This window comes from Ceratotherium simum, chromosome 36, assembly GCF_057802395.1.
Source record: "Ceratotherium simum simum isolate JZ-2026a chromosome 36, ASM5780239v1, whole genome shotgun sequence".
Classification (NCBI taxonomy): Eukaryota; Metazoa; Chordata; class Mammalia; order Perissodactyla; family Rhinocerotidae; genus Ceratotherium; species Ceratotherium simum.
The window spans coordinates 28,503,265-28,525,778 of record NC_141935.1 but is presented as its reverse complement, the minus strand read 5'-3'; the positions used below and the strand labels follow the sequence as shown (position 1 = coordinate 28,525,778).

Here is a 22,514-nt window from a genome sequence, read left to right as displayed (position 1 = left end):
GGCTTGCTATGTGTTTCAATGGCTTGAAAGTTCTGTTCTTAGGTCCATTAGATGCCCTACCGCCTTCCTCTACGTCTCCTGAATAGATGCCAATACGATCTTGCAGTCTGGCTGTTGCTGGCTTGTCTTTACCCACTTATAGCTTAGGATTTAAGGACATCATGTCACCTAAATTTGTTGGAATGTTGTTCATAGGTGTTTTGTTTTTTTGCGTGAGGATGATTGGCTCTGAGCTAACATCTGTGCCGATCTTCCTCTACTTTTTGTATATGCGATGCTCCACAGCATGGCTTGATAAGTGGTGTGTAGGCCTGCGCCAGGGATCTGAAGCCGTGAACCCTGGGCTGCCTATGTGGAGTGCGTGGACCCAACCACTACAGCACAGGGCTGGCCCCTGCTCACAGGTTTTTGATTTTGCTATCCAGTTGCTGTTATGTGGGGATTTGGAGATTGAAACACTATGGCACTGTTGCCATCTTCCCTTTCTCTTTCCCCTGCTATTTTTAAAAGTTTTTCAAACAACCCCATTTCCAGCTTCACAGGAACCTGCATGATATCTCCATTTACTGAACCCATCTAAACTCTTCCCTCTGGTTGGATTCCGCCCATGGAGAAATGATCATTTCTTTGCTAAATCACTTACCACCTACCCATCTCTTTCCTTGCCTGATGTCTCTTCTTCTTGTTAACCTTTGGGGTTTATAGTATGTTTTATTCCTTTTCTGTCATTTTAAATGAGTGAAGAGATAAACATTTGTAGACAATGTTTGATTCACATTCTTATTTGTTCTGTAACAGGAAACATTCACAGAGAATTCAAATTTGCTTTTGTTCTTTGGTTTTGGTCTTTTCCAGATTTTTATTTTTGTTTTTGTTTTTTTTACATTTTTATGCTATTTCTTACAACTTTATGTTTCTTGTTCCATTCTGACCTCTTTATGCGAGAATCCTCTACGAAGTCTCATTTAAAAATTAAAATACTCTGGGTCCCTTTCCTTTATCGTCTACATCCCAGATACTTGTATAATTCCTTCATTTCCTGTCAGATCTTCACTTGCACAGCTGGTTCCCTTTCCGGGTTTCTGCCTATTTCTTTGCAGGGTGTACATATCACAGACCCTGCAGCTTTAACATTTTACCCTGCACCTAGGACAACAGTTTTAAATATACGTTAAGGGATTTTTAGCCTACATTTCAAAAAAGACATACTAAGAAAAGCTGAGGCTATTTTGAAGTTTAAGAATATTAACGAAATAAGCAGTTCCCTTCACATGAGGCTGAAAGCAATTTTCCTTCACTGTCAAACCTGTAACCTAAGCAGACTCTTCAGGGCTCACAGAGCACTGTCCATCTGTGCAATGACCTTTAACCCTTCCAAAAACCCCTCCCATCCCAGCAGCTTTATTTTCATTTCAACCCTGAAAGACAGGCAGGAAAGGCAGGGGAAAAATTTAAAGCTTGGAAAAATACAGTGATTTCATCTAGGATAAAATGATTCCATAATTGTGGTTTTTCCTTTACCATCCTTATACTTGACAACATTACAGAAATCCTTAGAGTAGATTTTATAAATTCTAGGGGACTTGCCCAATTAACATTAAAACTTCCAAGAACTGTCAAAGATAAAATTATATCTCTAGTTAGCTTCCTATGAAAATATAAAAAGCTGAACAAAATAAACAATTACATAGTTAATACACAAAATGTACTCTATTTAAAAAATGGCATAGATCTAAGAACAAATCTTTCAGACTGGTAAATGTCTCATTCCTAAACAGGACTTCAAATTGATAGAGGTTCTCCTGAGGGCCACAGCCTCCAGCCGCCCGTGTTTATTGGAATATTGCTCTCTGAAGACGTGTACATTCAGATTTGTTATATATATCGTCTTCTGCTTCTGGTGTCAGCTGGATGTTATCTTTGACTGGAGACAGGGGATCTGGCTTCTTACAAGAAGGAAGCTTTTCAGAATCTCTGCAAAATATAATAGAACAAAACGAATTTAGCGTTTGTAGAGTACTGATTATTAGAGAATAATCTTCCTGGACAAAATAGACGTATATGAAGAGGACAAGAGCCTTTACTGTATAATCTGTCTCAATTCATTATATGACATTCAGGTTCTCCTCTGAGTACGCCCAGTAAAACGTGAGTTTTGCTTCTTAGTTCCCCTTCCTGCTTTCGAAATCACCTTTCAAAGTAGGTGCGAGGCCACTACTAAATATATACTAGCTAAGGCAGAATGATTCCAGTAAAGAAACTTTAGTTCTTTTCTCCTTAGCACCCTTCTCGAGGCTGGCTAAGCACCTGTATAAGTGAAGCATGAACAAATGTTTAAGCCCTATCTTTTACTACACCTTGCTCCCCTGCCTTTTTTTTGCTGGAAGGGAGCTCTAAGTCTATAAAAATTCATCCTATTACGACGCTAACACAGGTAGTTCTATCTCCTGTCAACAAAAATTCAACACCAGTGAAGTTTTACTTTCTAAGAGACACGTAAGAACACTGTTGCACCCTTAATTTCTCTCTAGCAGCAGTTCTCCAGGTATCGTCCCTGGGCTCCTAAAAACTCCCAAGGCCCTTGAAAGGGGTCTGTGCGAGCAAAACTATGTTCATAATAATATTTAGACTTATCTGCCTTTTCCACCGGGCTGACATTTGTACTGATGACACAAAAGAGAATTGAGAAAAGCTGCTGGCAACTTAGCGTGAATCAAGACAGCAGCACCAGACCGTACAGAAACACTAGCAGTACATGTACTCTCCAGCTCCACGTACTTGTGCTTAAAAAAAACAGTCCGTCTCACTTAAGAACGTTCTTGATGAAGTAGTAAAAATCATTAATTTTATTAAATCTTAACGTTCTCAATTTCTTAATATTCTGTGACAAAATGGGAATCACACAGAAGGCACCTTTGCTGCGTCCTCAAGTATGACGGTTATCTCAAGTAAAAGCACCGTGACAGCATGGTTATCAAATTTAGGTGTTTGGCAAAGGGCTTCTCTAAAATGAGCAGAACGTCTGCTTGTTACTTCAAAGAAAACAACTAACGGTATTTGTTGCCAATGATAAAATTCAACCTTTGTAGTGAAAATTAGAATTTTGGAAAACTTCTATCGGCCACTTGACAGCTTCCCCAATACTAATGACTTTGTTGATAAGACTGTGGTTTTTTTATATTGTATAATGAAATGTGTCAACGTGTAAAGACAAGCACAACTCAATAAATCAGTATTTTCTAAAAGACCAATGCATGAGGTTATAAAATCATGCATGAGTAAAGGCACTCACAGTGCAGGATGGACCAATGGACCACCACATAACACAGGGTATGAAAAGCCAGTCAATATGGTTTCATATTCTACATTGCAACTAACCTTTAACAAACTACTGCTTGTTGAATTTTGGTGTAGTATCAAAGAGGAAAATTTATAATTAAATATAAAGGCTATTAAAATATACATTTTCCAACTACATATATGTGTGGGGCCAGATTTTCTTCATACACTTCAATCAAACAACGTATAACAGATCAAACACAGAAGCAGATAGAAGAATCCAGCTTAGTTCTATTAAACCAGACAGTAAAGATTAGCAAATATGTAAAAAAAAGTCTCTCTTTTTATTTTTTTTTGGGGAAACATAGCTAATTTTTCTAAAAGTATAATATCAATTTTAATATGTAATGGGCTTATTATTATTTAAAAATAAATTTTTTTAAATGTCCATTCTAATTTCTAAGATGGTTAAATGTGACAGACATAGGCCACATAAACCAAAGTATTTTGGGGCCCTCAATAATTTTTAAGAGTGTAAAGAGTTCCCGAAGGGAAGAAGTTTGAGAACTGCTGCTATATGGTTTAATCCTAGACTTTACACAATGTAAAATAAAAAACAATTGGCCAGCACAAACTTATTTACAAAGTGTTTCCACTCATACTATCTCATCTGATTGTGACATTTGTGTTAGTAAGGTTTAATCCTATCACCCCACGTAACTGTTCTTTCTTTCTTTTCTTTTATTCTTAGCACATTTACTTTACTGAGAACAAGAAAATAAATTAATTACAAATTGATGCTATTCTGTAGCTCATTTTGTAGTCTAACGGAAGTACTGTGGTTCAAAAATGTAGACATAGAGTCAATTCTTTTAAAACTGTGTTTGCCACCTACATTAGAAATCGGGAAAATTCACCCTACAAACTCAATGATTCTCCTCATTTTAGATGTAATAATTTAGGGAAATAAATTGCTTTAAATCCAGAAGAACGACACAGTATTACCTTTCCACCCTCACATCTAAAACAACTTTATTCTCATTACAATCCTGAGAGATAAGAAGGAAAGACAGCTCAGACACTTATAAGGCCGGCAAAAGTCATTTGCTTAACAACAGAGAGACCCCAAAGCCAGATTACAAACTGAGGTTGTTTAGTTTGCCATCTTTTCACTGAAAGAAGGTATAGAAGTTGAAGTTAAATATACTTACAAAGAGTCAGCTAAAAGGAATAGAGGAGAGGAAAATAATTCTCTTAGGGTAAGAATAAAAGAAATTGATTTATATGAACATACAAAGAGTTGGGGGAAAGGGACTGAAATTAAAGAAAAAAATAATTCATCCTATTTTAAGAATAAGTAAGAAGGTAACTCACTTTTTAAATCCAAAATTTTTCCAGAGCTCATTGATTTTTATCTGCAACCCTGGCTGGTTCTCGGCATCATGATGATTTCTCTTCTGGATGCTTGCTGGCTTCTTGCTCAGCCCACTGACTCTGGCAGGTATAAGAGGTTTGATCTTGGTGGTAGAAAGATTGTCCACAGAACTGGATTTATACAGCCCAGGAACCTGAAGATTAAATGCCCATTTTAATACTATTCCGTTAGAGCAACTACCTTTAGTTAATTTCAAACTATTCTTTATACACTGGAAGAGAAAATAACCTAGAAGCAATGTGTAACAATGTGCTATTTATATATGTCTACTACAAAATTTATCATAATGATTTTAACAGGTGATACCTGCACCTGGCACTAAATTCAAGAGTTATAAAGAATAGAAAAGTGAGTCTCCCCTACTCCCTCACTCCTCTAGGCAGTCGCTGTCACCAGCTTCCTGTGCATCCACTGATTCATTTACACACACACATGCCTTTCTCACTTATATCTTGATTCTACTTAACGCATCTCGGAGATTTTTCCACTTCACATGTAGAACTGAATTTGTTTTTAAGAGGCTGTCTATTCTTCCACTGTATAAACCTGCCATAATTTACTTAACCAGATCCCTACTGACAGTTAGGTTGTTTCACTGATGGGTTGATTTTTATCCTGTGGGAAATATGGAGCCATTAAACTTTTGTTGTTTTTTAGGGTAGTAAGAGGGAAGCATATAAAACAAGGCTTTACAATGGATGAATCTTGCAAAGGGTGCATGAAGAATGGACAGGTTCATACATGAAAGATGAAATCTTGAACTAGGGTGTTGTGACGGGGAAAAGGGAGAGAGCAAAAAACAAGACAAAGGAAGAAACCTTACAATTTGGACAGGTATAGGTGTTTGGTGGTTTTTCTTTACCCCTTGCAGAAGAAGCATCGAGCTGGCAGTTATAAAGGAAAAGGACAACTCCAAGATTTTTAAATTCAATGACAAAGAGAATAACATAATTTTATGTAACAGATAAAAATAAAAATGTTCTGGGAAGAACTGGTTAGAGGTAAACAAGATGAGTCTGATTTTAGATATTAAAGATGGATATTGGGGACCAAGGGGGAAGGTTCATCTGAGGAGTTTTCACCAAAATAGATGCGACAGTTAAAACCCTGAAAATGCAAATCTCTAAGAGCAGGAATAACAATAAAAAGACGACGGTTTAATGTCCAGACAGAACTCCTTTTGGGAAAGTACTTTCTACATCTCTAGTCCTATCCATCACTGCAAATAATTTTGATATCTTTTCTGTCCTTTTATTATGATTATACAACATACACATGTGTGCATGAGTATTTTTATGTATTTAATCAAACAAAAACACCATGTTATACATACTGTTTAATAACATGATTTTCCTTTTCATTCAAAAATAATATGCACATCTTTGCAAGACAGTATATGATTGACAAAGACTTTCTCACTCAAAGATTTTAAAAATAATCTTATATTTACATATTTTATACCTTTAATATATTTGAGATTTATATTTATACAGTATGAGACAGGGATCTTCTTTCAAATGGATATACAGACCATTTATTGAAAAATTTTAAAAGTTTTTATGCTTTTGAAAGTAAAGAAAATAATACATGTTTACTATATAAATATAGTTCACTTATATAAGAAAAATAACATATGTTCGCTATAGAGAAAAAAAGAACAGAAAAAAATTCACCTATATTCCTACTTGCTAAGAGATAACACCAATAACGTATTTAATAATTCACTCCTTTATTTTTAGATATTTAGATTATTTCCAATTTTTCACTACTGTAACCAATGGAGGAGTATGTTTTCTTGTACTTAAACTCTCATTATTTCCTTAGGCTCAAGTTCTAGAATGCACTTAACTGGGTTAAATTACTTGAATTCTTTCAAATTTCTTTCCAGAAATGGCAGAGCGATTCATATTCTCTTAAATATGTGATTATTCACCTTGCTACACCCTCATAAAAATGCATACAATTAAAAAACACTTTTTGGAAATCTGAAGGGTAAGAAATTTTATTATTTTAATTTGCTTTATTTGATTACTAATGAGGTTGAACGTGCTTATATATATTAATTAACCATTTGCACTTTTCTTTTGTGATCTCTGTTCATGTCTCTTGCCCATTTTTAAGTTAGGAATTAGTGCTTTCATACTGATGGGCAAGAACACAATGTAGAGAATATGCTTTAGTTTATGAGCTTTCACTATGCAGTCACATAAATATTTCCATAGTTTGATTAAAAAAAAAACTGGCTTATTGGGTACACAGTCTCTAGAAGGCCTTTTGGCAATAAGCTTTCAATCACACACGTCTTCGCACCAGTAAGACTACTCCATGGAATTCATCCTTATGAAATAACCAAGAATGTGTACTCAAATATTTATCCACAAGATCATAGTGGCAGTACTGATGGCTATAGCAAAACGTTTTTAGGGTAAAGGACAAACAAAAGAGGATTAGCTGAACCCATACAACAGCATATTATACAGTCATTATAAGTAATGTTATATAAGTACACGGAAAAAGATCTTTACACCGCAAGAGAAAATAGCGGATTTCACAACTCAAACACCTACAATCAAGCACAAACATGGTCCTAGAAGGTTTAAAGGAAACATTTTTGTGTAAATAAGAACATAGGAATTTTAATTTTTAATTTTGCTTATATTTCCCATTTTCTGATAATAAGCACGAACTGCTTCTGAAATTAAAAAAGAAATTAAATAAAAGTTTTACCTTATTCCTTGGAACTGTATCTTTTTTCGAAAAACGAAACAAATGTAGCTTGGATTTCTGATTACCTTGATTATCAAGTGACTTAAAATTGCAGTCAGATTCCTAGATTCCCCCAGATCAGAAAATAAAATAGAATTAGATTTTTACTATGGAATTTTTATGACAACTAATACTCGACAAAACATGAAACAAGTAAAGCGAGAAAATCAGTGTAAATAAAATGTAACTTCTGAGAAAAGAAAGTATGAAAACCACGACACAACAAAAGAAAATGCATCAAATGTGGAAAGAATGACGATGGCCAGTTTCACTCCCAGTTTCACTGAAGATACTAGCAAGATGTTTTAGCTGGAGAAGTAAATTGTATAAAATCAAGTACGCATTGCAGGCTTTTCTGAATCGTTTCTGGAGCCTGTCAAATGCTGACTCATACAGACAAGAGTCTCCTACTGTAACATCATTGTAAGCTTGGCTAACAGTTTCCATAAATTACTAGCTACACACAGTTGATCTGGTAGAGTTCTGCATCTCCTTTTAATTGTGCAACATGCTCAACATTAAAGAATGCACAGTTACCTTTAGCAATGACTTTCAGACCTACCCTATAAACCCCAATCCCATAATGGAAGACTTTTCTATAGTCAGAATAATCTGGATTCCCAAGAAAGTCAAATAAAGGACAATGAATGGAAATTCAAAGGACCTTTCATTTCTGTATTTTTCAAGGTTTTTTTTTTTTTTTTTTTTTTTAATATTTATCTTGGAATGCTACACAGTGTTATATACTTAAAAAACAACCAAAAGTGAAAAATACTCCACTGACTTGGATTGTAACTTACAAAAACTCCAATACGCCCTGCTCATAGCTAGCACTAAGGGTGACTCTGGGCTAAATTATTTCTAAAAATGAAACTCATGAGTAAGATCCTAAGATTAATTCACCTCAGGTAGGGTCAATGAACTCAATTCACAGAGAATCTATGGCTGCTGCTTTTCAGTGAAATACCAACGGTAGTCTCCAGCAGAAAAATATTTTTTTCACAACCATACAGTAAAAACTGATATTCAAAATGATGCCCCAATGGCATTGTGACTGCCTGAAACATTTTCTGAATCAAAGAAAGATTATATAGTTTTTATGTTAACTGTTAGCGTCCTAATTCTTGGAGAATTAATAATTCATTTATTCTAATAGGAAGTCACTACATCTGATGGCAAGAGATGATTTAATGAATGATTCCTAGTTTAGTTTAGTTAGTTTGTTTTTTTGATGGGGGAGAGGATTCATGTTTCTATAACTGATTAGTATAGAAAATGGTCAGCCCAGCATGATTAGCCCAAAGCCTGTGAGCTGGTAAGGCTTCTCAGTAAACATGGCTGAAAGCTTACAAAGTCAGTCAAACAGGAAGATGCCTGGTGGAAAAAGGAAAAAGAATGCCCCAGTGGAGCTCAGCAAACTTAAAAGCATCTTCACAAATAGATGGGGATGCTCTCATAAAAGATGATCAAGAGACAGCAACTGAGGTGGTACCCAAATGGTGCCCGGAGAAAATGCAATATGAGGTGAAAAATAAAAAAGATGACATTAAAATTTAGGAGGCTTATATTAAAAGAAAGAGTCTTCTAGACCAGTATAGATGAAGTGAAGGCAAAGCAAGTAAAACGGAAAAAGAAAAACAGAAGTTTGGTGTGGCATACTCTCGAAACGTAACACTGCATGGGACAGATTTTGGATTTGAATATATTGATTGATTTCAGCTTTCTCTAAAGGAAAATAATTTGTTTCTACCTTTTAACTTGGCTTTTTTCTTCAATTTATACAACTCAAGTTTCATTGGGAATTTGAATAAAATACTTTCCTTTTGATAAATATAAGCTATACTGATTTATTAGATGCTGTTCAATATTCGGGATTACCAGACATCAAGATTCTGTCAAATATTACCAAGGCGGAAATTGTTCTTACAACTTGGTACTTATAGTTGGTAAAGATAAAACAAAGTATGTTATATTGCTAAATTTGAGATAACTCAGATTTAGAGAAAGCTATGATGCCATCATGTCATTTAAATGACATGTTATTGGGTCTTATAAGCAGTACTTGTTTGGAGTTTTGGTTTTATTTAAGTCAGAATACAAGATGTTTTATATATAAGAAAAAATGGCTAGGATGCTTTTATTAATTTAAAACAGAATAACATAAAATCACCTGTATTACTATTTTGTTTTGTTATAAAGGGGAACTTTAGCAAGAAAAAGATGAATAAGTGAAAATATATTTCTAAAGTACTGAAACTTAAGACAAACACCGCCACATTAATAGGGCCATTTCCTTATAAGTTTTCAAATGTTATCTGTTTTTTTTGTTGTTGTTTTTTTTATAACTAAAGAACATTTATTTGTTTTTCACTAGGACTTTATCTTGAGGACATAGCTAAACTGTGTCACCACCCCCCACCCCAACCTGAAGAAGAGTTAGTACAGTGAATGTTATAAAGCAGATATGAACAGTTTGAAGGACTGGACCCAACATTAACTGACAAATAACAACTTCCATCTAAATCATCATAAAAATGTTTAAAAAAAAAGGGTGGGGGGATGGGGGTTTCAGATTGAACAAGATACTCGTAAGAGTATATTAAGGATTTAAATATTAAATTTATAGTAACTTTTCATTTCATAGCTTATTCTGCTTAGGTCTTAACTGTTCCACAATTTGAGGCACATATCAATGGAACTCATAGTGATTCAAGAAAACAGTTAGACTAAATGCACAAGAGCTTAAAATATGAAAGATACAGAGACGTCCTTCAGAAGAATAAAATGTCAACTTTCTACACAGTAAGATCTAGAAGGAAAAATTAAGACAACCAATTATTTCCATAGTGTAGGTAAAATTTTCTCATTTATCTGATAAACACCCTATTTTCTCTCACACATGAATTTGAAAACAAAGGCTTCATAACGTGACTTACCTCTGAATCTGAATCCTTACTAGAAGGCTGAGAAAGTCTTGATGCATTTGGATTGTGTGGTGATAATTCCATGCTCTCCTGAGACCGTGAAGACCAATTGGCTTCAGGCAAGGGATGAGATTCATCACCCGACTCCTCACTCTTTAACTGAGATGCATCAGACATCTCATTCTTCGCAGGCAGAGAGGTGAGGGGATCACTCTTTCTGTGGAACTGCTGCAAAGCTGTGCTGGGAGAGGGGCTCGGAGTTCTTGAGAAACCTCCAAGGCTTCCAGACCAGCTAAAGCAGCTTCTTAGTGTCCCCAGAGTGGGTGGGGAAATGGTCCCTGTGAATTTGTTGGTCTCAGAAGATGGAGACTCCTCATCAGCAACCTCGGTGACACGGTCTGGAGTCAGATCACTTGAGTTATGTGCTACACTCGTATCAACCAGCCTCTTGCCATCTAGACAATCTGAGTCATCTAGACTGGTCTCTTTATCTGCAACAGCAGTTTCATCTACAGGCTGGCCACTTGCTTTCTTAGATACACAGTCAGCAGAATCCAGAGAATTGCAAAAAAACCTAACAGAAAAAACAACAGAAAGAATGCATAAGTATTTCAGAGTTTTCTCACACAGGTGACAAGATGCAAAATGGAAAAACGGAACAGTTTATTTTTTAAAAAAAAGTCTCATAATTACATAATTTCATAAATAAAGGCAAAATAGATCTTGAAAGTTTAAATTCTGATTATGCCAACATTCCCACATTTAGAACTTTATTTACACAGTGAATTTATAGTCAGCATTTTCCAAAAGCAGTCATCTATACACATGTGTATTCGGAACTTGAGTATCTTATCTATACCTAATCAACACACAGGTATGCTTCCCTCTAACCTTTTTAACTCCCAAACAAGCTCCTTGAGGAAAGGTACTGTCAGTGCCTTGGTGTCCTCCGCAGAGCCTGAGAGAGTGGCTAACACACGGCTGACAGCCAGAAATCTGAACACATATGGAAATACGCAACAGGACAGACAATTGACAACTCTTGTGTCTTATTTTGTAAAAGCAAAATGAAAGAAATTAGCCATTTACCCCTCATCTTAGCTTAATTCCTAGTAGCAAATCATCCGAGAACTTGCAGTAGCACGCTCATCTACCAGTTCTTTATATACCTTATACACTTCTACACTATCTTAAATGTTGGGGTTAAGCCTTTCAAATCAATCATTCAATTCTATATTACTAAAGAGGTATTACTTATTCTGTGCAGCTTTAAATAAATCACTTAAAAACACTCCCATACAAATGAAAGGTCAGTGTCAGTATCAGGGAAGATGTATTCAAGGAGAGTTTTTAGGTTTAAAAAGAAAACCCTAGAGTACATGATCAGATAAATATGAAACTTAAAGGGAATTTATCTCCTTAATAAGCGTTAGTTCAAATCCAAGATGATACACAGAATATTTACTAAGTGCTGGAGCAAAAATCCTCTCCATTCTTGCACCAAACGCCTAGCTGAGGTGGGTGGGTACAGGGCAGGAAGAAAGCTGAATGTGGGAGGAGAGGTCTTACTAGGTTTTTCATTGAGCAAAAACGTCGGCTCCTAGATCTGATCACATAATTCATTTTTAAGTAAACAATAAGCCCCATGCTATCCAAATATTCTCCCATGTCTTATTTCATGGCTAAGAGAAGTTACAGTGACAGTCCCGAGGCTATAAAATCAATCAGCTGGAGAACAAAATGCAAACCAGACCCCTCCCAGCTCATGCTGCTTCTTGCCAATCAGCCTACAGTGTTACGTAACTGATATGAACATTTCTAGATCTCAAAAAATAAACTGGCATGTGTCTAGGATAAGTATCCATATAATAGAGGACTTAGAGTTCCAAAAAAGCAGACAGACTGGAGACCATCTTTTGCATATTTAATACCTCCTGTTGCTTTATATTAAAAAGAACGGGGTGAGGGGCCGGCCCCGTGGCACCGCGGTTAAGTGCCCGTGCTCCGCTGCTGGCGGCCCAGCTTGGGATCCCGGGCGAGCAATGAGGCACCGCTTGTCAGGACATGCTGTGGTGGCATCCCACGTAAAGTGGAGGAAGGTGGGCACAGATGTTAGCCCAGGGCCAGTCTTCCTCAGCAAAAAGAGGAGGATTGGCATGGATGTTAGCTCAGGGCTGATCTTCCTCACCAAAAAAAAAAGAATGGGGTGGTAATGAATACTTGCATATATATTAATGACTGGGCACTGTGCCAGGTGTTTGATAGGCATAACTTCTACTAGTCTTAAGAAGAGCCTTCTGCATACAATGTTCCATATTTTATAGATAAAGGAACAGGCCCAGGGAAGTTAAGTGGGATGTGAAAGATCACTCAACTAATTAGAAGACAGACTTAGGATTCAAGTCCAGGTCTATCAGACTGTGTGTTCCCTTCAATCCACCAAATCAACTATGATGAGGAATCTTTCTCATCATCAATACTAACCATACAACCCTGGGAGAGTTTCTTAACCTCTCAGAGCCTCAATTTCCTAGCCCCAAATGAGAAAATAACATCAGCCCTGAATATCTCAAAATGTTATGAGGAATACGAGGACATATAAAAGAACTTTGAAAATTAGCTAAGAAAACTAATTTAATAATATCCAGTTATTATTAGATGCTGCTATATAAGCCAGATCAGAAAATTACACATCAAAGACTTCCTCCCAATTATTATTCCACAGGAAGCTGATGGAGAAAAAAATGATTTCTCCAAGCATTTCTTAATGCACTTTCCAAGCAATTTATCAGTGAAACATCTAACGAAACTATAGAAAGCAGCTATGTACAGCTTCAAGCAGAGATCTCATTAAGCTTCTACAGTGACTAAACAGGCAAGACCTGTAGAGACAAACATTATTCTCATTCAGAAGAGTTAAACACCAAGAGAAGAAAGAAACTCTATCTTCACCCAAATGGAAAAATGAAGCACAAGTTCCAAAAATTTCTCCAAGTGAGAGAAGTCAACTCACTAGAACTTATTAATCAGCGTATGTCACCTAGAGCCCTATTTTCCATGTTTTGCAGCAGACTTGTTCATCATTCCACTGTTAACAAGCACCTTTAATGAAGGTGACTGGCAAAGGAAGAATCAAAATGGTCATTTAATTGTACTGTGAATGCTTCTTGGAGAAGACTTGATGGGAGAAGGGTTTGAAACATCACCTAAAGAGAGGTTTAGGGATTACCAGTGATTCACTCCTTCATGCCCATCTCCCACCATCATGATTAGACAAAATTGGCTGCAGCCTGGTTTATTAAACTTGAAAAACAAAAAATATCCATCTTAAGTCTTCCAGAGGAATAGAGGGGTTGATGAATATTCTTTCTTAGAGTTCCTGTATCACGCCTAAATAACTTCCGACACTTACACTCCCTGTTTCTGGTTGTGGTGCCACCATCCAGACAACAAAATAAGAGCCATTCAGTGTGTGTGTGCGCGTGCGCGTGCGTGTGCGTGTGTGTGTGTGTGTGTGTGTGTCATCTATCAGGCACTGTTTTAGGCACTTTACTTACAGTAATAATTTAATCCTCTCAACAACCCTGAGGTTGTTACAGTTGTTAGCCCCATTTTTGTGTGTGTGTGTGAGGAAGATCAGCCCTGAGCTAACATCTGCCAATCCTCCTCTTTTTGCTGAGGAAGACTGGCCCTGGGCTAACATCCCTGCCCATCTTCCTCCACTTTATATGGGACGCTGTCACAGCATGGCTTGACAAGCAGCGCGTTGGTGCGCGCCCAGGATCTGAACCTGCCAACCGCGGGCCGCCACAGCAGAGCATGCGCACTTAACCACTATGCCATGGGGCCAGCCCCGAGTCCCATTCTTTAAAAAGAGGAAACTGAAGCCCCCAGAAGTTAACCTGCCAACTCAAACATTTCACGAGTACACAGGACAGGATTCTGATCCAGGTGGTCTGTCCCCGGGGTCCAAATTCTTATATTTGGAAGTTACACTGACTCTTCCAATTCTCAGCGTCGCTGGCAGGGTCTGGGGCAACAGCCTCGCTGACCCTTGTGCTCCACGTCTGGGATCCATTGTTGACGGTGCGCTCAGAGGGGTCCCTCCAGGCCAGGAGTCGAGTCACACCCTCCCCTGGTTAAACCCTCTCAGCACGGCCCACCACCCCAAGGGCAACAGCTCCTCAGCTTGCTCACCAGCCTTCCACGACCCGGCCTCCTGCCCGTCTGCTCCCTCTCCACCCTCTCCCGCCTCACGTCTTGGCAGTAGTGATCACAGCAGCGATCAGCAGCAGGTAGCTGCCCCGGGCCCTGCTGTTGCTCACCTCCAGGCCTCTGCCCAAGCTGCGGACTCTACCGGGACGGCACTAGGCCCCCCTCTCCGTCTGCTTCACCCCACCAGTCACTTAAACCTGGTAACGCCACCTAATCCTCGAGCCTTCCCTCTCACCCTCTCCAACCAGCGACCCAGCATTAGATGCCCCTTTACCGTCCTCAGAACTCTCAGGCATGCTTTTGTCACTGCATTTACCACTGTACAGAAAGATGTGTTTATGGACCTACTTTTCCAACTAGACTACAAGCTTCTCAAGAACAAAAACTATGGGGCTGGCCTGGTGGCGTAGTGGTTAGGTGGGCACGCTCGGCTTCGGCTGCCTGGGGTTCGGATCCGGGCACGCACCGATGCGCCACTTGTCAAGCCATGCTGTGATGGCCTCTCATATAAAGTGGAGGAAGATGGGCACGGATGTTAGCCCAGGGCCAGTCTTCCTCAGCAAAAAGAGGAGGATTGGCATCGGAGGTTAGCTCAGGGCTGATCTTTCTCTCACACACACACACACACACACACACACAAAAAAAAACCCAAAAACTATGTCTCTCATTTTTGTAACTCAGTATCTAACATGGTATGAAGTTCTCAATTAATATTAAAACTCTATAGTCACCTGTATGTAAATATATTTCTAAAAGTACTTTGCAAAATTGTATTTAGCTCTTAAAGAAACTAAAAACGTAGAAAGAAAGAAGTGAGGGACTCCCCAAATAAAATAATTTTTCTAATGCAAAATGTGATAAGGTCTATAATTCTTACTTCTGTATAGAGAGATTACAAAAGTAACAGAAGTTCAAGGGAACAGCAGAACTAAGGCAATACATGATAAAAATTTTAATTGGGGGCCGGCCTGGTGGCGTAGTGGTTAAGTTCTCACACTCCACTTCAGCGACCCGAGGTTCGCAGGTTTGGATCCTGGGCACAGACCTGCATACCGCTTATCAAGCCACATTGTGGCAGGTGTCTCACATATAAAGTAGAGGAAGATGGGCACAGATGTTAGCCCAGGGCCAATTTTCCTCAGTAAAAAGAGGAGGATTGGCAACAGATATTAGCCCAGGGCTAATCTTCCTCACCAAAAAAAAAAAAAAAAAAAAAAAAAAAAGTAATAGGATTAAGACAGGTCCTACATCTACCCCCGCTAGATTCAATGTTTATTCAAAACAATTAAAATAAATATCAATAGAATATGTAATACAATAGACAAACAACATCCTGTGGGTTTAACAATACCTGCTTCTGGTCCCTGGAACCACAACTGCACCACTTTCTTCATTTTTTCTCTGTAAAAATGTTGCAAATTTATTTCTTCTCGTTGGTGGTGCGCTTACGCTTTTTTTAGTAGGAGTTCCATCCACCAGGTCAGGCAGGAGCTTTTCGGAAGAGTTCAATGATTTATTACCTTCACAGCTATTTTTCTTGATCTTCTTTGTAAATGAAAGAGAATACTGACTCAACAGATCATCTTCTGACAGCTCTTCTAAATAAAAACAAAATCATCTGTAAATCTTTGTTTCACGCGTAGCTCGAGATCTGGACTTAACTTTGCAGTCCATGTCCCATTGTCCTAAAGATGAAGTCTTATGTTTTTTAAACTACGCATCACACTAAAGGAAATAAAAGGATGACTCAAAAAAAAAAAATTCCCTTAGCTGTGTTTTACAATTTCACAAGTTAGCTAAGATTTAATGTCAATTATTTGTACAATTTTAATGTGAAATTACACAAACCAAAATTTCAAGACATAATCAATTTTGTAAGGCTACACGCTTATTATAGTAAGGACCCAATGTTGAATGTAAAGAAAAAATTTAAGGCAATTTACATGTAAATGTATGTTAAATTTAATGCCTGATTTAAAAATATTCCAATAAAACCAGCAGCTGTTTATACACACCATCTACATCTTACAGTTTTTGAGGTATATGTGACTGTCATGTAGTCAAAAGTAGTCTGTGCTCTAGCTCTGATCCTGGTTACTAGCTATGGGCCCTAGAAGATGGCTGTGTGGCAAACGTATTCTATGGTATTAGAATAAATCCTAAGACTAAATAATACAAAGGGTTAAAGCCTGAGCTAGGCAAGGACACAGAGAGTGCACTAAGATGCTTTAAGTTGCTCTAATTCTCAGTCTGAACAGCTTCCACTCACATAGGAGTAAATGCTCACTGGTCCAAGAAGTTGGTAAAACGGCTGTGGGTACTAAAATACTAGAGACAAGACACCTCAAATTTAAAAATCCACAGATTTTTAAAAAGCTACAGATCAGTGAACTTGATTTTGATCCCTGGCAAAAGCTTGAATCTGTTTATCATGCAGGGAATTGTGAGCCCTTACAGATGAGGAAAAAATATTGTAGGATCTCCAGCAAGGCTTCACCAAGAAGCCAAGCCAGGCTAACCTCATTTTCTTTTTGTGATGAGGCTGTTAGATAGATTTAGCATATCTTGAACTGAGCAAGACACTTCGATGTCTCTCATGTTATCCTAGTGGACAACGTAGAGCAAAGCTTATTATATATTAGTCATCTGCATTTGCATCAGGTTGAACAGCCCTAAAAGACTACTAGTCTGAAGGAGGTCTGTCTCTAGTAGAGTGCTCTAGATTTCCAGACTTGCTCTGATTCAGTTAAACATTACATTTTAAGCATTAAAAGCAAACACATTTTAACCCAAACTTTAAGACAGTGGGAGCGATACTTCTCAAATTTCCAGGTGACATAGATAATATCTGTGCATTAGAAGACATTACAAAGATTCGAGAAAGAAAATATTTAATAGGCAGAACAATGGATCATAACGAATTAAGAATGTCTCAATAGGAATAATTTAATCCATATTTAAGTTTAAAAATACAACTGTACCTGGCTTAATGGAAACTGTTGGATTTTGATTATAAATTCAGTAAATGCCAGCAAAATGTCAAGAATGCTAATAAAAGCTAATGCTATCTTAGTTTGCAATAATAAGAGCAGTCTCTGGATGAAGAACTGAAATAGTGCCACGTTTCTAAATATTTACTGTGCTCTATGGTAAGCAGATCATATCTCAACAACCACTCACTGTCACAGTTAGACAATTATTAAAAGACTGTACTGTATCAGTAGCACAACCTGGATAGATAGGGAACTTCTAGCTTGGAAAAGAAGTTTAGGAGGGTCACAGTGGCTGTCACTAAATATATGAAGGGCTGTCACATAAAAGAGGGAAGAAACTTACTGTTTTTTTTTGTGCTTGTGTTTCTGTGTGTGCCCAGGGGACAAAATCCAGATAAGCGGTATTTAAGCAGACTTAGTCTGACATAAGGAACTTACTGATAATGAGCTCTCTACATAAAATGAATAGCCTATCTTGAGGTAGCAGAAGGGAAGGAACTAATATGTATAGTGTACTTGCTATGTACCAAGGGCTATCATGTTACACAACATATACAAAAAATTGTGAAATATGCAACACTGTTCTCACTTCAGAAGAGGAAACGAAGGTTCAGAGATATTACCATGAAAAAGATTTATGTTCATAAGGAATCAGGACATTTTGGCCAAATATGAATAATCTATACCTCAATTTAAAAAATAAAAGCGTGAACTAAAAGTTTGCAAAGGCTTTGTTTTGTTTTGTTGTTAGACTTGCATTCATTCGTGTAGATGTCTGAGAGAAAGAACCAAGAAGGAATAGATCACAATTATTCTTTCCACTTCTACACATGTGCTATGGTGAAAAAACCCTTTTCCCAATACGTAGTATTCCACTCTCAGCACTTATGCTCAGCATTGTAGTGGAGGTTCCAGGAGGCAAGAAAAAGAAATAAAAGGCATCCAGACTGGAAAAGGAGAAGCAAGCCTGTCTTTACTTGCAGGTGATATGATCATCTATCTAGAAAACCCTACAGGGTCTACAAAAGAGATACTAGAACTAATATGTGAATTTAGTAAGGTTGCTGAATATAAGATTAATATACAAAATCACCTATATTTCTATTTACTAGCAATGAACAACCAGAAATAAAAATTAACAATATCATTTACAATAGCATCAAAAATCTGATATATTGGGGTAAATTTGACCGTAGATGTGCAAGATCTGTACAATGAAAACTACAAAGCATTGCTGCAGACTTAAGTTGAATGCTTAAATAAACGCATCAGAAAACTCCATATTGTTGTCAGTTCTCCCCAAACTGATCCATAGATTCAACCAAATCCCAATCAAAATCTCAGCAGGATTTTTTTCTTTTAGAAACTGACAAGTTGATTCTAAAATTTGTATGCAAACGTGAAGAACACAGAATAGCCGAAACAACTTTTCAAAAGAAGAACAAACTTAGGGGACTTATACCACTTGATTTCAAGATTTACTATAAAGCTACAGTCACCAAGACAGTGTGTCTGGCATACAGACAGGAAAAGGAACCAATGGTACAGAATAATAGAGTCCAGAAACAGACCCACACATATATAGTCAACTGATCGTCAACAAATGCGCCAAGGCAATCCAATGAGGAAAGGACAATCTTTTTAACAAATAGTGCCGGAACAACTGGATTGTCACAGACAAAAAAGTGAACCTTGATCCTGACCTCACATTGTATAAAAATTAATTCAAAATGGATCAAAGGCCTAAATGTAAGAGCCAAAACTATAAAACTTCTAGAAGAAAATAAGAGAAAAATCTTAGTGACCTTGGGTTTAGCAAAGACTTCTTAAATGTGACCAATGCTCACTAGTAGTTCACAAAAACAAAATACATACCACTTCTTGGTCTTTTCACAGTGGATGACTTCCTCAGAAGATTTAACCCTTTAGTACTAATCACTTGCTCGACGCCCACAGTACTTGGATTTTCCTTCAATCTTGCAGCGTCTGAAACAACATCCAGCTCACGTCTAGGGCAATAATTCCTATGCCAAATGCTATTAACATTAGATGACTTTGGACACGTTTTATCGTTCCAGCTATGACTTCTTAACTGGGTGGGCTAAAATGGTAAAAGGAAAAAGGTTACTTGAAGAAGAAAAATAGACAAATCATTTCCTTCTGTATCAACATAAACTATTTACACCTTTGAACAGCTTTTGATGAAATATCTGTCCTCTAATAACATTTCCTACTTTGCTGGTCCTACACTTTTCCATTAAATGCTTCTTGTATTCGTAGATCTGTTTCTCTTCTAATGAGGGTCAAGTGACCTCATTAGCTCATTTCTAAGAAATAAAAAAATGAATCTTCCTAAGATGCACAGTGCAAGAAATGAAACTGCACTTGAAGAAATGTGGCCGGAAAAAATGTACTTTTAAAATCTGAGTTTTATTTCAATGCACAATATTAATTAGTTTAGTCACTGCCTGGCAATAAGCCTCTAAATAATCATTTACATACCCTTTACAAAGCACCTGAAAGTTAAAAACATAAAATCATGTATTTAGTGGCCGGTGCAGTGGTATAGTGGTAAGTTCACATGCTCCACTTCGGTGGCCGGGGGTTCGTGGGTTCAGATCCCAGGCATGGACCTACACACACTCATCAAGCCATGCTGTGGCAGCATCCCACATACAAAATGGAGGATGACTGGCACAGATGTTAGCTCAGTGACAATCTTCCTCAAGCAAAAAGAGGAAGACTGGCAACAGATGCTAGCTCAGGGCCAATATTCCTCAACAACAACAACAACAAAAAATCTTGTCTTTAAAGTAATCAACTATTCCACCTCTAGAAACTGGTTGAGTTCAAACCAAAACAATCTAATCTGCAAAACACTATAGACCTGTACTTGGTACTATCTTCAGCGGACAACACAGAGAAACAAAAAGCTACTTTGGTCTACACTGAGTCTTGCATAAAACTTTCTCTGAGAAAGGACTTACAGCCAGTTAAGTATTGGTAAGCAATCTTTTTTAATGCTAATATAAGTTATTCACAATTAATAACTAAATATATTTTATATGACAATGGTCTGCTAAGAGGATGCCAATGATACTTTAATAGAGCAGGAGAGGCAAAGGGAAAAGCTAACAAAGGTACAAAAAATGTTGGTACCTAGGGCATGAATTCCTCCTGACAAAAATCCCACCTGAACTTGGAATCTAATCTAAGTCTTTCACTTAAAGAAAGGATAAAAACAAAAATAAATAAAACAAGGTGACATTATCCAGCATACACTTTGAGAATAATTGAGGGAATGCATATAAAAAAACAGATTAGCAGTATAGTTCATGGCATTAGATTCCACTGATGATTTTAATGAAAAAAGAGAAATAGGAAAGTAGAAAATCATACTGGGAAGAATTGATTTTAGATAAATAAAAAGAACTAATTAGTTTGATGTACAGTTAATGGATCCTAGAGAAATTTCTCTATGAAAAAAAGGAAGATCTGATCAGGATTTAGGTTTATAAAGGAAGGCCATCTTAGAGAGCTATAACATTCTCATTTAGATCTGGACATATTCAATACAACCAACTATTTTTGAGTTTCTGAGACAAAGAAAAAACTTAAGAATCATTCCTGATGAAATCATAATATTAGTAATAATTCAAATGTGGAAAGAGGATAGCCGAGTAAACACTGAAGTCCCCTTCTTTCAGTAATCATCCCCCAAAACAACAAGAGCAAGAAACAAACACCAACTCCATCTGCAATAAAATTAGGATATATCTGTAACTTCTAAACCACAGTGAAGACAAGAGCATAGACAGAAGGATTGAAAGAAGTTGGCAGAAGAGAGATCAAACCCAAGTGTCTGCAGAAAAGAATACCAATGAGGAGTCAATTCCACGTATAGAAACCTGGAGAAAGGCTCAGGAATTTAAGGAACCAGGTACCATGGAGGCCGCAAACATGGGGAGGGAAGAAAAAAGGATTATTTGACCCCTGGGCCCTCATCTTCAACCTGACCATACAGTCAATTCACACCCATCTGCCTTCAGAACAAGAGCAACTAGACATTTGAAATAAACCCAGAAACAGTGACACAGAAACAGTAGGCACTGCAGAAGGTGGGAAGAGCCATCTCCCTCAAGACAGAGACCAAATGAAAGGCTAAATTCAGAATAGCAGGAAACTGCCCTACCCCTTCAGGCCCACCCCAACTCACCTTCCCTATCCTGCTCTCAAAATGCAAACAGCCACGTTATATACACTGAGTAGAAACTGGAGGATCCCTTTATGGAAAAACGGAACCGTACAGAGAAAATACGCTGACATCTGGAATTCACAAAACAAAGCCGGCTTGTTGCCAACCAGATCACCTGGGGGTAAAGCCCAAGACTGTGAGCCCCATTCATTCACACGAAGCTTCCAACGAGCTTCTCAGGGCCTCTCTCGAACAGGAACAAATAGACAAGAAGCTCCAGATGCTTGAAGAAAGACTGCACCACGAAAGAGAAAAGGCCAACACAGAAAAAAATCAATTAATTCAGAGCAAACAGAGATAATGCAGGGGGCAGAAGAAAATGTCCAAGAAATTATAATTAATATTGTGAGAGAGAGAGAGATAAGAGATTACATCTATGAAACAAAATCTTTAAAATAAGTACAATTAAAGAAAGAACCCTTAGGGGCTGGCCCGCTGGCATAGTGGTTAAGTGCACGTGCTTCACTTCAGCGGCCCGGGGTTCGCAGGTTCAGATCCTGGGTGCACACCAACCCACCGCCTGTCAAGCCGTGCTGAAGAGGCATCTCATATAAAGCAGAGGAAGATGGGCACACATGTTAGCCCAGGGCCAATCTTCCTCAGCAAAAAAAGAGGATTGGCAATGGATGTTAGCTCAGGGCTGGTCT

The 22,514-nt window shown here is 37.6% G+C and overlaps 1 protein-coding gene across 2 annotated transcripts in view; it reads right to left on the bottom strand.

The window, feature by feature from the left end:
• Positions 1-1,550: 1,550 nt before the first annotated feature.
• Positions 1,551-22,514, bottom strand: part of EXO1 (exonuclease 1) — a 42,083-nt gene continuing 21,119 nt past the window's right edge. The window contains exons 10-15 of one of the 2 annotated variants that reach the window (XM_004439583.3): positions 19,488-19,713; positions 15,971-16,217; positions 10,417-10,978; positions 7,442-7,543; positions 4,654-4,847; positions 1,551-1,974 (exon numbers count right to left, since the gene is read on the bottom strand). In XM_004439583.3, the coding sequence (XP_004439640.2) occupies positions 1,833-1,974; positions 4,654-4,847; positions 7,442-7,543; positions 10,417-10,978; positions 15,971-16,217; positions 19,488-19,713 (1,473 nt within the window). In that variant the 3' untranslated portion in view covers positions 1,551-1,832. The remainder of the gene's footprint in view (positions 1,975-4,653; positions 4,848-7,441; positions 7,544-10,416; positions 10,979-15,970; positions 16,218-19,487; positions 19,714-22,514) is intronic. The other variant, XM_087424470.1, reaches the window with a different exon arrangement.